Source organism: Cyprinodon tularosa, unplaced genomic scaffold (assembly GCF_016077235.1).
Source record: "Cyprinodon tularosa strain WSP-4 unplaced genomic scaffold, ASM1607723v1 ctg185, whole genome shotgun sequence".
Lineage (NCBI taxonomy): Eukaryota > Metazoa > Chordata > Actinopteri > Cyprinodontiformes > Cyprinodontidae > Cyprinodon > Cyprinodon tularosa.
The window spans coordinates 192273-208258 of NW_024038643.1; the positions used below are offsets into that span (position 1 = coordinate 192273).

Here is a 15986-nt window from a genome sequence, read left to right on the forward strand (position 1 = left end):
CAGTGGGTGTCTGTAAAACAGGTTTCTATTGAGATGTGTTTAGGTCAGAATAACAGAAGATTTACTAGTGAACACAAGAGAGCCCATATAGGTATTACACATATAGAAATAGAACCTGATTTCCATCATTGTGCTAAATTCAGGTTTTAGGTCTCTTTGTTCTAGAATATTCCATTTATTAAGCTCCATCAATCACAAAGAGCTCATTTCCTTCTCTCATTTTTCTCCCTGTCACCTCATGTAACTCATCTGTTTCTACCTCAGGTACGCCGACATGTTGACACCCTACATGAATTCTGTTCCAGCTGTGATCGCCAAAGCTTCAGCTATCCACAACCCCATTATATACGCCATCACACATCCAAAATACAGGTAGGATACACATGCAGGTGTTGTATTATAGAAGGGGTGCAAATAAAAAAAATGAAATTTTGTATTTGTTAGTTTTGTTTTTTTTTTTCCTTTGTTTGCTATTTTATCATTAAAAAACAAACAAACTGCTATGTCAATTGAAGGTGTATTTGTTTGAGGGTTGTATTGTGATGAAAATGCAATGTTAAAAAATTCTGAAGTTAGAGTTATGTGGGAAATATCTCACCAAACATGATCTCAAAAATCAATATGGCTACCATGGCTTTAAAGTATAATGATAGCAGCAGGAGGAAATAATTAAATACATTGCCAAGTTAAACCAGGAAAGGTTGACAGTCTCTAATGTCCACCCACCTGGAATGCTTTTAACATAAAATCAAGCGCTCCTTGACTATTTTCCTAAGTTAGAAATAATGCTGCTCACCTGGGTTTCATAGAAGGATGGCACAAGCAAAGAACTCCAACTCCAAGCAACAACAAAAGACACCACTGCTAGGAGATGGTGAGAACATTTGTGTATTCAAATGGACAGCAAAAAATATTTTATATGATTCATATTTTGTGCAGTAATACAAAAGGAAATTTTGTTTGACAGTTTGTCTTAGGTATTTGAGATTATAGACATCATGGTATGTAGTGATTGCTATTTATTGTTTGTTGATTTCATTTACAGTTAAGTTTTGAAAGCAGGTTGGAAATGTGAAAAATTCAAGAGAATTCATTGTATTTTCTGGTGTGCATTTTATCTTTGGAGATTATCAACGTGCGTGCATGTGACATTTGTCTGAATCAAGACAAAAGACATAAAGAAACCAAACTGAGTTAAGCTGTCCCAGCATCGTTTTGATTGTGGCTAGGCCTTTTCAAGTTTGTTCAAGAGCTGGAGAATCTGAGAAAAATTGACATATTTAAATACGATTTAAAAAAAAAAACAAAAAAATATTTATATCTAAGAAAAAAACCAACTGATTGCAAGGACTCGTTGACTCTCTTCAATCCCTCACACCGAGCAGGAAGAAACCTCCAGCAGAACCAGGCTCAGTGTGAGCCGCCGTCTGCAGACACTGACTGGTCAGAAGCAGATGTACAGATTCTGACATAAATTAAATAAGATCTTTGCCGCTCGGGACCCTGCAGAATTCTTTGATGCTAAGAATTGACATTTCGTCGGGTAATCCAGGATTAGAGTAGTCTTCCCCCGGAGCCGGGACACTGGTGGTGAAATAAGCCAGAGGGTGATTGGGACTGAGAATAGTCTGAGAGTGAGGTGGGTCAAAGTTTGCTTGTATGAGGGAATTCGGCTGGGCAAGGAGCCAAATGAAGGAGCTCATGGAAGATGATTGGCTTAATAGTCTTTGCCGGAGGTGCAATAAACATCACAGGTGCTTCAGGTGAAGCTGATAAGTCTTCCAGATTGAATTTTCGCTTAAGCTTCATTACAAAAATTTCACGTTTGGTACAATTCATCTGCCATTACTGAACAAGTTGCTACAATATTTAAAGGCAGACATTTAGCTTGAATTGTTAAAACAGGCTGACTTTGGAAGATATATATGTATATAATTACTTTCAGGTTGTTTTTTTTTGTAGACTTATTTTTGTTTGCAGTGTTTGGGCTGCAATGATGCAGCATTAAAACTTATCTATTACCAACAAATAATTAAATGGATTTATAAGTCATTTTTCTTGTCAGATTTAACCATATCCAAATAAATGCTACAATTTTAAGCCCATTATACCATGTCCGAAACTGGATGATGCATTTCAACATGTTTTTCTGGTATAGTTTTTCACTTTATACAAGAACAGCTTTTCTTTATATATTGAAATGCATTTATGTATGTTGATGTTGTAATGGAATAAAAGTGAAGAAAATATTAAAAGTAAGTTTTAAGAACAAAATCCAATGAAATGTATCATTGCTAGAATAAAGTGCAAATAATGTTTCATGTTCTTAAAAAATGTGCCTACTGCTTCACAGTAATGGATTACTTTGTATTATTTTGTTATATAATCCCAAGTAAATAGATGTAAAACTGTGGCTGTGATAAGAAATGTCAATTTTTAACATAATTTTTTATACATTTTTGGAATTATCAAAAATAAATACTTTGCATTATTGATTTATGGTGTTAATTTATGTATTTAATTGTTGTATTGTTGAATTTTGGTACTTCTATTTCTGCCTTGTAAGGACTTTTAAATCCTTACAGTAAAGTCTGCTCACGTGGGTTTCATTCTTTCTCAGATCAGCCATCAGCAGATATGTACCATACCTGGGTGTGCTGCTCTGCATCCCTGGCAGAGACCGTTACAGCAGCAGCAGCCTCCAGTCCACACGACGATCTACATTGACCAGTCAATCAGAGTGTAAAGGCACCGGCGGGCACCACAACTCTTCCCAGTCTGAGAGCGAATCAGTGAGTGTACCTCATGTCTAATCTGGTATGTCTCTGTCTCACTCTTCCATCCACGACAGAAACCTTGTAGGAGTCACTGATTTTTGGTTTCGTGTCGTTGCAGGCGCACTTCTCGGACACCGAGGAGGACTGCTCATCTCGGACTCCTGTCAGTCGTCACTTGTCTGCTGATGTCAAACAGTTTCGCCATACCAGCCAGAGATCAAAGGTGAGTGATCGCAGCACTCACAGAGAGATTGAGAGAACTGCTGCCCTCCACCCCAATGACTCGGCAATTTGTCATCTATCACAGCTCACTGTGAGTACGGGGGAATTATCCATGTCAACACTATTCCAAACACAATTTCAAAAGTGTCTATAATTATGGTTTCATTGGATTTTTTTGGATCTTATTCAGTATATGCGATTTAGGGTTGTTTTCATAAAAGGTTTTCCCAGTTCTTCATTCTGTTGAAGTTGAATTAGTTTTCCTAAATTAAAGATCTAAAATCACTGTTCTAGTATCCAAGTCTTGGTTAACTTAAGTAGATCATGTCTAGTTTTGTGAAATTATAAAGTAATGTTAGTTAGAGCTCTTCTTTGGCCGTGTTGTCTTTGGTAGTAAAGGTTGCTGGTTTGAGCAAAACATTTGTCTTGTATTCAAAAATTATATCGATAAATGAAATGTTCAATAAAAGTTGCTGAGGTTTAAAATTATACTAATGTACATCATATACAGTATTTAATTTGTAAATTAAAACGATACCAATGAGTCGGTATTTAAGTAGATAATAAAGGCATTATTTTATTTTTTTGTTTTAAAGAGAATAATCGGTTACTCAAAATCTCACTTTATGATTTAAAAAGTGTCCCTCTGCTCTCTGCTGGAGGACCAAATTTGATACATATATTAGATACCTCTACCAGGTTTCCCTTGCAAAAGAGATTTTTAATCTCAATGGGTATTACCTGGTTAAATAAAGGATAAATTAAAAAAAATTAAATAAATAAACAACAGGGAAATATCTCCTGCAGGACTGAATAGAAAAAACAAAAACAGTCGCTAACTGTAGGTGGGTAGCAGAGTAGAGATCAACCGATGCAGGGGTTTTTAATCCCTGTTACGCAAGTCTCAATTTAAACCAAAACTAAACATTTATTAAGAAATCTAACAAAACATCAAAATGGATAGCAAATTCAGATAGCTGCAGTGCATGCATTTCAAGTGATCTAAAGACGTGGCAGCTGAATGCACTAATGGATTTCCGAGTGCATGCAGGTACTGGCCGATGCTGAAGCAAGAAGAAATGGGTCTGAAATATTGGTTGGCTAATCTATCTATCTCCAATTTTAAGTGTTTCCAAATTGATTGTTTCTTCTAAGTTTATTCTTTCGCCATTTCTTTTCATCTAATAGATTACTAAAATATCTCTGCAAAGAAAGCATAAAACCTGTTAAGGCTTTATCTAACTCTACCAAGAGCAGCATCACACTAAGTGTTGTTTCCTGCTCCTAAATGAGTCATAGATATTGATAGAGGATATCAAGCTTTATGCACCCACTTTTATATCAATAAGAATATCTTTCACTCACACCTAATTGGTAGATCATATGCTAACAGCAAATGAGAAGTGTTTTGTGAGGCAGACCTATCTTTCTTCAGAGATATTGTGCTGTTTTATTATCGCAAGCTCTTTTGAGACATCTCTACGGAGAAGTCAAGGTCTAATCTCCCTCCAGATCATCCACTCAAAGGTGGGAAAGAAAATAAATCTGTTATAATAGTAGTAATATAGAGCACTGCCATACCTTAGCATGAGATTAAATCATACAAATATCAGGTCACTGCTGTTATGTTTATGAAACAGTCAACAGTCATCTCTTTTGTTCCACTTCGGAGTATAATTGGCATCTATGATTATGTACAGTATGAATAGTAACTCTCATGCCACAAAGTACTTTAAAATGAAAGAACTTTCTCAGCCTAGATTTGCTTTATTTCATATAACTTACCTTGTGCTACAGTCTGAGATGATAGAAGGTGATGTTTGCAGAAGTTACATCTTGTTGTTAATGGAAAGCTTTCAGTTGTACATGTCCTAACACTTTTATAAAGTGCAGTGTTATTATTAGGTGAAACAACATATGAAGTTGGACAAATATAAAGGCACAAAAAGTCAAGAATTGTTTTTGTGTAACATTTGAGTGGAGATTAATAAACCATGAAATTATCCAGATTACAGAATTGCTTAAAAAGTGTAAAACAAACAGAAAAACCCCTGTAGGCCTGTTAGTGTTTCAAAAGTAGAAGGTCAGAGGTGGGTTAGACAGCTGGGGCTTTGGTTAGACTCACCAGAGTTACAAGGCCCAAAGTGTGAATGTGTCTTAAGCTGTCAGAAACACTAAATCATCCACTGCAACAAGGGGTGCAGGTGAGAGACAAAAGCAAACTCCAAAATACCACATAGCCCCAGCAGTAAGGGTCAACTCAGCAGGTCTGGACACATGCATTTTTATCCACCGTTACCCAGCGAAAGGTCATCAGCAGGGGACATCTGTTTCCAACACATGGGAGGGTAATATAGTTGTTAGTTTGAAGGAAGCTAGCTAAAGTGGATCTCACCTGCTGTAGGTGCTGGTCAATGCACTCACAGTTTGGGGTATCAGCGGGATTTACTACAAGAAGTTCAGAAGGTGAAGGATGTTTCCTTTTAGCACCAAACTATTTTTATATCCTTGTTTAAATGCCCGTGCCTGGTCAGAAATCCCCAATGCTTTGTCATGCCAAACTCATAAGTACTCCCAACAAACCAGAATATCCCTTCAATGACTGTATTCTGACCCATTTTCAGTGTGTTATTCAACAGATGTGATTGCCAGCAGGGCCTAGATCTACATTTTTGGGGCAAGGCTCATCCCTGATCCATGATCTAATACAGCATTAATATTCTATGTGCATTCCGGCTTATGCAAATAATAGCATTAGAGTAGTTAGTCATAAAGATATTTTTAATTTTGACATTACTTGCTTCTTTATTTTTGTTTTTAATAAACATTTTCACCCTGCCTTGTTCCTTATGACATTTGCTGAAATGTGCCCTTGCGAAAAAAATTCATAACGGTTTCATGTTGAGAAGAATTAAGTCCAAAAAGCTGTCCACCAGAATGAATCTGTTATTAATGATATAAAAATAGTTCTCAGTATGTAGACGTTGAACGAGGGGGGAAAGTTCCAGCCGAAAAACCAAAAAAATCCTCATCCCTTTGACACTATCCAGCTCCTTATAGGAGACTCCAAGACCGGACTACATCTATTCTCTCTGCTGCAGGGTCTGTTCATGCTTCTGCCTCAAGTAGGAGATGCCAAGGAAAGCTTGAAAGAATTTAATTCAAGGAGCATCCTGGTCTAATTCAACCATCATGACACGTGAAATATTTTGATCTACTGTATAGGAGCAGCCACACTATTGTTTGTTCCCTTCATCTAAAGAGAGCAAACATTAGAGAGGTTTCTCTGAGGAAGTTTAAAGAATCCAATAGAGGAAGCTCCATTCATCAGAATTCAGGGTCCTGGATGATCATAAACCTAATATATATTGTTTTAGGTCTTTAACTCCTATTCTTAGTCCTCAAAATATAATGACAGTTTGACTATTTTATTATACATAATTTGATGGTTCCTGTAAAGAAGCAGACTTACAAAATGATCTGAGATCCCAGGATTCAGCAAGACGCAGAGTGTGTTTCAAAGGTTTTTTGAAAGAGTTTATGAATGTCCGTGAATGCAGGCAGGTGAACTGTTGCCTAGTTTGAGTTAGCAGGTGATAACTGAACCAGTTTGTAACAGGCCAAAGAGACTGGCTGCAGGCTGGAGGAGGAAGATGAAGACAGAACTTGCTGGTGACAGACTAAGCTGGCTGATTTCAGACCTGAGGAGACAAATAAGCTGCATTTCCATTAACAATCAATTTGCACAAATTGTAATAACAAAAATAGATTTGCTAAATGCAAACATTGCAAAAAATATTCTTATCTTTTGCTAAAAAGTTCTTCCACTTCCATGAGGTGATTTTTGGCGCCTCAACATTCATACAATTCGCAAAACTGCAATCGAAACACTTTTTCTACATCACATGATCTGCACCTTACTGCCTTGTAAAAAGACGAAGACAGGTGCACATTTGTAATGGAAACGCACCTACTATCTACAATGAGTACAGAAACTGCCAACCCAACAACCCAATCCTAATAATTGTCTAAGCACATTAACACAAAAATGGCTATTAACCTTTCACTTTTTAGCCATATTTTCATGTTGTTTTAACAAAAGAAATTTCTTTATTAGCCCAAATATTGAAGCGAATTCTTTAACGAAAAAAGCAGAGCCTCTGATTTTTTTGTTTTGTTTAACAAATCATTCTCAGGCACGGAAACTGGTGTGATAAAACCTGTGATGCTGCACTTCTGCAAAGAGTTAGGTCATTAAATGTGGGCCACTATGTATATAGAGTATTTTCATCCCCTATAATCATCTTTGTTGGCAGAAAAGAAAAAACACTAGTAACCTATTTATATTATAACACGCAAACTCTCACAAACAGACTGGCTGCAATGCAGGTCAGGTTTACCAAGGAGTCCATTACAGAGCGCCTGAACGCTAATCCAGTAATCTGGGACTTTCTGTGTTAATCCACAGTTTGCATGATGTGGTATGATGTTTCAGCATATGGCAGCAGCTGACAGATGAGGACGTTCTTAATCTCGACATAAATTACAAGTACCGGTATATATATTTTTTATTTGAAAGTTCATAATCCAGATTGTGACAAATTCTACAGGTTCTACATATAAGGTTCAGTTTTTGGTTTGACAACTAAGGACTGTAAACATTTTAAGAATGACGTCTGAAGAATGCCATCTGCAGAAAAAAATTGGATCAAATTTTAAGTCTTATTAATAAATCAGGTAAATGTTCTGACTTTGGAACAGAGGAGTGAGAAAAGTCTGTACGGGGTCTGTGCAGACCACGGAGTCCGCTGACGTTACTGAACCTCACAAGATGGATGTGAATTACAAGACAGTTTTAATTACCTTATGAAGGCCTGTCATGGAAACCTGTTTTCTCCTTTAAATATTCAACAGTAGGTTTTTGTTTTTTTATTTTTTTGCATTAGTGAGGAAAATGTTCAGGTTTAAGAGATTGATTCTTCAAGACTGATTGTTAATATATGTATAATTATTTATATGTATACATAATTGTGTGTTTAATAATATTTACAGTATATGTTTAACAACGTGACCAGCTATATATATCTGCATTAAATGGGTTTCTATGCTATTGTAAGTAAATGTACATTTTAAGACCTACCTTCCTTAATATTTTTGGGAAAAAGATTAAATATGTTGCCTATGATAAAAACCTATCTACTTAGATGAATTCTTTATCTGTTTTGTTTTATTAAAAAAAACAATTAGCCTACAGGCAGAAATATCGGAAACTGATCACAAGATGAAAAAATAAAATAAAATGGAGAAAGGCAAAAACAATAATTGTGATTAACTTTAGCTTTTTGGTCCGCATTCAAAATGCTATATGCGAAGAGAAACAGTTGGTGTGTATGACCTTTAACACAACAACCCCACCTTGAAACAAGGGGGTGGAGGCATCATAATGTGGGGATGCTTTTCTTGAAGCAAGCATAGGGGAGCTAACTCTGTTTTTCTTACTTTTTTCAAACTACCAAGCTAAATCTCACTCGAAATAAGGAAGTTATTTGCACTAAAAAGCAAAGCACCATTTCCCGTTCAACTGTTTGTGTTTGTATAAACTTGATAAAGCTTCAGAACTAAACAGTGACCAGGTTAGTTTCGATGCTTTGGATTATGAATCTAAAGAATGTTTTGTTTTCACTAAAGTCAGATTTCATAACTCTCTCTAAAAGATTGCCACCTCTTAATATCTGCCCACTGACGATTATGAGCTAATAGCTTGATTTTAGCTTGATTTAATTTGATCTGTGCCAGAAAGGTAGAAAAAAATATTCAAAGATCCAATAGTTTCTGTGAATGTCTTATTTCTGGGGAATTGCTTTCTAACAGAGTATGTGTTTCCGAGCTCCTCCACTCTGTAATCAACTGGCTGACAAAAAATGAAGTGCTAAAAGCTGTTGACTCTTTTGAAATATTTTCTGAAAACATAAAAGTGTTCGGATAGATGCTGAGAATTGCTTCATTATTTCCAGAAAGTCTAGTGTTTTGATTTTTCTTGACATTATTCCATGTTTTTATGCTTCACTTAGATTCCCTGCAATTCTTTTATTATTTTTTTTAAACCTTTAATATACTTTGAAATAACCAGTGCATTTATAGAGCATTGGAAATAAACTTGTCTTGCCTTCCAAAATGAAAGAGAAGTGAACCTAAAAACCTTTTTGTTAAATATTAAAAACTGCCTTAAGATGCACCTTGTATAAAATTAATTAATGATAATTTGATAAATTACCTTTTCTCAGTTAGAACATTTTAGTTCTTCTACCTAAATACAATTGCTTACAATATTATTCGATTGTCGGTCATCTAGGATGAATGTATCCAATGGATGGCAATGCATCAAAATTCCAACATGTCATCTTTTAAGGAGAGATATCAGAACTTAGTCAGCAGAGATATAAAGCACCTTCGATGTTTATGAGGGGAGATTCACTCACTGTCAGACTGAAGATGTAGATCTAAGCTTAGCAGCCCAAATACCACAAGTGGAGGAAGGGGTTTGGGAATTGTTTGTATGCAGCTGTAGTATTCAGTAACATTATAAATGGGACTCCACACACAAATATAAATAAGACCATTATGCATGAAAAAACGTAGATCTCCAGTTTGTTCGTATAGGAGCAAATTCAAAATAATATAGAAATGAAGAACCTGGTGTTGCTTTTCAAGTCATTTTGTGAGATTCTCATCCTGCTGGTTTGGCTTCAGTTATTCTCCACATAAATTGCACAATCACTTTGAAATGTGCGCTTAAACTTGGAAAACAAATGTTTTTAACTACGGCGGGTGTGACAGGGTTAGCCATTAATTCCTGTGACAACACCTGTATCTTTTGGCATTAGAAAATAACACAATGATAAATCTTTAAAGTTCCCATTTAACATGTACAATTTCACTGAAAAAAATATATAAAAAAGATACAAAATGTGTGCAAACACATGTATAATATTATGTTTAATCACTTTCTGATCCAAGTTTACTATTATGTTGGTAGTTTCTAGATGCATTTTTTTACCCTATTGTTCGTGGCCTCCTGGCATATAAACATTTTCTAAATCAGTTGGGTGGTTGGGACACCTTGTCTGCAGCTATTTTCAAGTTAGATTCAGGCTAAAGACTTAACGACTAAAGTTGTATTTAGAATATTTTATGATTGTTGTTTCCACCTCCACAATAAAAAAAGCTAAATCTGTAGATGGGTAACTTGAGACGATGGTAAATAGCCTGTACTTGTATAGAGATTTTTCAGGTCAGGAGACTTGACCAAAGTGCTTTACGCTACTGTACATTCGTCATTCATCCATTCACGCACAAACTGATGGTGGCAAACTACATTGTAGCCACAGCTACCCTTTACTGACAGAAGCGCCACCAGGCCCTCTGACCACTATCAGTTGGCAATGCAGGTGAAATGTCTTGCCCAAGGACAGGACACTGAAAGCCAGCTTGAACCACGACCCTCCGATTGCAGGGCAAACTCCTGCACTTGACACTACTGTCGCCTCAGTGGCGTTTGATGAAGCTGCAGCCTCTCTTTTTCACTTTGCTTTGGTGTCTTATTGTTTGATTGCTGTGTTATTTGGTGCCAAACTTAATTTCTTTGGACTATAATCCATTCTCCCTCAAGGTTTTGGGACATTTTAGCCAGGTCTGGATGTTCATTGAAAGAAAAAGGCTCTTGCAACAGTGAACTTAAATTCAGTCATAAGGAGAGTTGTTGTCACATGTTATACTGCTTTATTTATATATATTTTTTTTTTCAGTTTTTTTTTTTTCAGTTTTCCAATTTATAAAAGACCAACTGATTTGCCCAGCTAACTATATACTAAGGATGGTTTTGTGTACGCTTTTGTTGACTTATACCTTTGTACAGCTGATCATTTTTGTTATCCCTTTTGAAGTCTCTACTAACTAAGATGTATAATTGAAGGAATCAAATCAAGGAAAGCACAGAATCTGAAAAAAAAGAACTGACAAGATTTGCATTTGTGTCAGACCTTTTATATCAGCTGTCAGTGAGGATCTACAAGTTGAAACACTTAACATGACAAACTACTAGTCCCGAATGGCCCCAACTGAAAATGTGTCTGTCCATATATGAAATCATTTAAAATGGGAAAAGCACTAAAACTGTTTTTTTTGCTACTGTTCAGACTCTGACAGAGCCTGAAGACATCTGCATGATGGAGATCAACCGGCAGCCAACCAGTCATCTACGTGCTAGTGTAAGAATCCACTAATAACTCACTAATTCATATTGATGGATATCAAATAAACTAGTTTTTAAACAGCCAAATCATCTACAAATTATTCTGGAAAATATTTTCTGCCATTTTTATATTTATATAGATAAGTGTTATTTGATTAAACTTTAATGTTTACACATTTTTTGTTCTTCTGGACTGTTGCAGTCTTTTATAGTGTATAGGAGAGCCAGTAACTGTGGTCAAGGTTCAGCTGTATATTTGCAACTCAAGAACAAAGGACACACCTTTAAAGACCAAAATGCAAATATTTTGGACAGAGAGGAAAGATTGTTTGAAAGAGGGGTGAAGGAGGCAAAATTTGTGGAAATCACTGAACAGATGGGGAGTATTGAGGTTGCCTATTGAGATAGGCACCAGCACGCCTCGTAACCCCAGCAGGGACAAGCGTGACAGAAGATGGAAGTTTTTGTGCTTTTTGTGTAATAGATTAAAGTAAATGCTTTGGTTTAGAATCAGTTCTTTAAAGGTTCGTAAGTAAAACAATATATTATTATATTGCATTACACTTTATATTAGATTTTTATTATAAACCCATATAAAATATTTTTAACAACTAGGGGAATAAAGTTTTTGCAGCCACAGGACAATACTCTAAGTTCCCAAGAAATTAACCTTTTTAAAAAGACAAAAAATATAGAGAGATAAGGTAGGATGTTAGGTGCCTCTAGCCTGTCCAATAATTGGCTCCTACTTTATATTTCAGCTGTGTTTATATTAGAAAAAATAGAAATCTTGCTGGAATATTAATGTTTTCCAGCTTCTACTTATCCTGTGTCATCATTTTATAACCAAACAAACATCAATTACATTTTTCCCATCAGTGTAAAAGTGTAAGTTGATTTCATTAATTCTGCCTTAGTCTTAAAAGAAATTAACTAAAGTAAGTATTTTATTTTCTTAAAAAAGTGAGACACTTTGCCAATGGGACAAGACAATTTACATGTAAAATAAGAAAAAAAAAATTAGCATTGTTATTTCAAGTGCATATTATCTAAATATCTTATTTTAAGAGTAAACATCTTACTTTCCTGCTCCAAGTAAGGGTTAATATACATAATTGAAGACATTTTTACTTATTTCTAGATCATTTTTGCACTGTAGATGTTTTTAATGACTTGATCTGATTGTAACCATTTCATAACAGTTGAAATTAGCTTAAGTGTGATGATTGTACTGTACCCTGGGAAGGTTTGTCTAGTCTTTAAGGTGTTTCTCAAATTATTCAACCCTCACTGATCACCTGCTGACAAATATACTCAAAATCTTCCTCCTCTCTATGTCACAGATGGATAGCATGAGAAGGGAACCTGGACCAAAGACAATTTCCAAGAACACGTCATCCATCATTGTCACCTCCATATCTACCCCGTCCATACTGCACAGTCCTCCTGGTTACCACGGGAGCCTAAAAGTGGCTAAAACTGTCACTCCGGTCAGTAAGGAGCTACTGGACATCGCTAAACTGGAGACAACGGTGTTACCGTGAACAGGCTACAGTTTAGCACTGTGTCGTGCTGTCCCCCTTCTAGGGAGGAACTTGTAACCATACTGTATGCCATTTGATAGTTATGGTAACTGGAAAATTTTGCATGCAGTTAAAATGTATTTAAATCAAAATGCCCAGGAAATGTAGTCGATGTGTGTCTGCACTATAGGCATGGGTCATTCTCAGTCTAGATAAATACATTCCAAGGTTCAGAAAGGTTGTGTGAAATGTATTACAGATGAGGCACAAACTCATCTGGAGTCACAGGAACAGATTGATCAGAAAATGGATGCTTCTGTCACCGTTTTAACGCTTTTAATGCATGAAGTTGTTTTTAAAGCCTTTGGTTAGGCTACAATCAATCCACATGCTTCAACAATATGAACAAAACAACATTTAACATCAGTTCTGTTTATTTCTTTCATTTACAGTAGTCATATGGGTTTGTTTTTGGTTTTAGTTTTCTGTTTTATTTCTTTCTTTTATAAAATTTGAAAAAAATCATATACTTTATCATTGTTATTTGCAGTCCATGGAGGCAGTGTGCTTTAATCAAGTCTTTTTGAAATCTCCTGGTTGACCTTGACCTTTGCCTTGTGAGTGTTGATGTTCTGTTTTTGAAGTGGTCTGACCAGCTTTCTTGCTCAGCTGTTGCTGTCGTCTCAATGTAGGATAAAGTAGGGAAGCCAGCCTCCACTTTTTCATGGCACCATTGTCACCTTTTTGGCATTTTTTTCTTGTGGCAGAAAATGCAGCTACAGCTAGGAATTTACTCCCACTCACTTTTTTAAGATAACAGAATTTTCAAACTAATGATCTACCGCGTTAACTAGTAACATACTAAGGCAGATTGTTTGAAAACTAAATTAGTAATTTTGTGCAACAAGAATGCTAAATGTAGATTTGGTCAGAATTGACTTTTTGAGCAACTCACATGCTTGGTTAGAAAAGATCTTGAGCCGGTTTTTTGACTCAACACATCTTACTTTTTTGCATGCTGTGGACCCTGCTAGTTTACTTGTAGGTAGGTAGCAATAGGAGCATGAAGGAAATTATTGAATAACAAAAAAGGTTTTAAACTGAAGGTAATCATTTGTTAGGAAACACTTATAAAGCAAAGAATACTTGGTCTATATGTGCAAATCTTTAGCAGCAGGGAGCCCTCGCTCCAGGCTGGGACTGGGAACAATTTTTGGCCCTGGCATTTTTACATCTACTTCGACCCCACAAAAAATAGAAGCACAGTCAAACGCATGCGTCTAAAATTTGAAACACTATACGAATACACATTACTGGCAACCTGTCCAGGGTGTACCCCGCCTCTCGCCCATTGACTGCTGGAGATAGGCACCAGCACCCCTCGCGACCCCAATTGGGACAAGCGTGTAAGATAATGGATGGATGGATGGACGAATACACATTGTGGATTAACCAATCTATTTTAAAGCATCACATGACAACCCTCCCCAAGACTTCCATAATGCAGTTTTACTGGCTTTGGTTATTAACACGGATGCGACAGTGACTGCTGTTGCATAACGTCCACACTTGCATAAAGCCAGCCAGACACCCACTCACACACACTAGGTCTACAACGTAACTCACTTGTTGACATCTTGAGGACGCCTGCTGCTGACACAACAAGGATGCGATAACCCTCTTACTGGTCCATAGCGATTCGCATCTGTGCATTCGTGGTGCTGCCCACTTCACTCCTGTTCCTCAATGCGCTGTTTTATATGTTGCCAATCCCCCTTACCTAAGTTAGCCACGAACGTTCAGTACCACTCCTGCAACAAAGCTTTTAACCATGAGCAAGCTGAACAGCTCAGTTTGAACTGTTATGGTACGTTCACACCGCATGCAATTAAAGCAGCAGAAGCAGCTGGTTTACATGCAAAGTCAATGGCTGAATCGCATCAAGGACGCTCTTGATGCACATCTGACCTTAATGTGTACAAACTTCAAAAATCAAGCAGCAGGTGCATTTTTGCTGCCTAAAGCGCATCCGGTTTGAATGCAGTATTAGCCATGCCTCTAATCATGCCTCTAACCTTCATTGATAAACTTGCCTCCCACTCTGGGTGAAGGTGAAAAATCCCACGTCTCATAATAAAAGTATGAAGATACCTGTTTGGGAGGACTACAGCAATTTTCAAGTCCAGATTCAGTCCAAGGAAGCCCCCGCAGAGCCCTCCACTTCAAGTAGGCTGCTCCATAATTTACACGGCTAGCTTCCGTCTTTGGTCATCTTGGGTTTCACCGGTTTCAAGTCGTAATACATTTTTTGTGTAATGCACCTTAAAGATGAATTACCTACAGACCTGTTATCATATTTCATGTTTTCCAGCCTTTATTTTGATCTGATCTGATTTTCTGCTTACAGATAATGAAGATATTATATTTAAGGTTATCATATTACATCAGATCCCTGCTTTTACATACAGAAATGTGGGGTGTAAAAATATATGTTAATTGTAAAATGATCCATATTGTAATGCACATTCTAGTTCCTATTATAATAGGGGTATTAATCCCATGCTGACCCATGCCTATAGTATGCAGAACAATGTTCTACCTTTTAATATCATCATCATTAAAGATTTACCTCAACGCTGAATGGAAGAAATCAGCCTTAAAATAACTGTGTCAAGGATTGTTGGAAGACTTCATGATTTGAGAATTTAAAAAAGCATTTTTTTCCATGCATATGACCTAAGTGGTTGGTAAAAGTGTCTTTTTTTGTGGGGTTGTTTTGTTAGAAAACACAGTTAATGTCTAAAAATCACAAGATTTCGTGATCATTTTTGCACAATATGTAAGATCTAAACTTTCTATGAATTTTCTAGCTATGTATGCAATTACTGATAACATGGAAACATGCAGTGTTTCCATAAAAAGAATCAGTGACTCATGTTATCGAGCCAAGCTTTGTGATTACTGAAAAGTTTTATTTCTAAGTGAGATATAGATGTATGTACAGTAAAATACATACCACAATGCTAAAGAAAGAAACCTGTTGTTTCATTTTACTCTGTAATTTCTTATCAAAAAGCTGAGGTATCAAATTCAATAAGACGTTAAAACATGAAAAATATATGCAAACAACCTTTGCAAAAGAAGAGAAAAGAAGACATTTATATCCACAAGCTTTCCTTTTCATGTTGCTTTCTGCTGTTTCCACATGCTTGC

At 36.4% G+C, this 15986-nt stretch overlaps 1 protein-coding gene across 1 annotated transcript in view; it reads left to right on the top strand.

Moving 5' to 3' along the window:
• The window catches only part of LOC119781891 (melanopsin-A-like), a 28626-nt gene extending 14547 nt beyond the window's left edge, over nucleotides 1-14079 (top strand). Inside the window, exons 6-10 of the mRNA XM_038282506.1 lie at nucleotides 265-372; nucleotides 2621-2792; nucleotides 2896-3000; nucleotides 11195-11266; nucleotides 12594-14079. Of these exons, the coding sequence (XP_038138434.1) occupies nucleotides 265-372; nucleotides 2621-2792; nucleotides 2896-3000; nucleotides 11195-11266; nucleotides 12594-12794 (658 nt within the window). The 3' untranslated portion in view covers nucleotides 12795-14079. The remainder of the gene's footprint in view (nucleotides 1-264; nucleotides 373-2620; nucleotides 2793-2895; nucleotides 3001-11194; nucleotides 11267-12593) is intronic.
• The last annotated feature ends 1907 nt before the right edge of the window (nucleotides 14080-15986 follow it).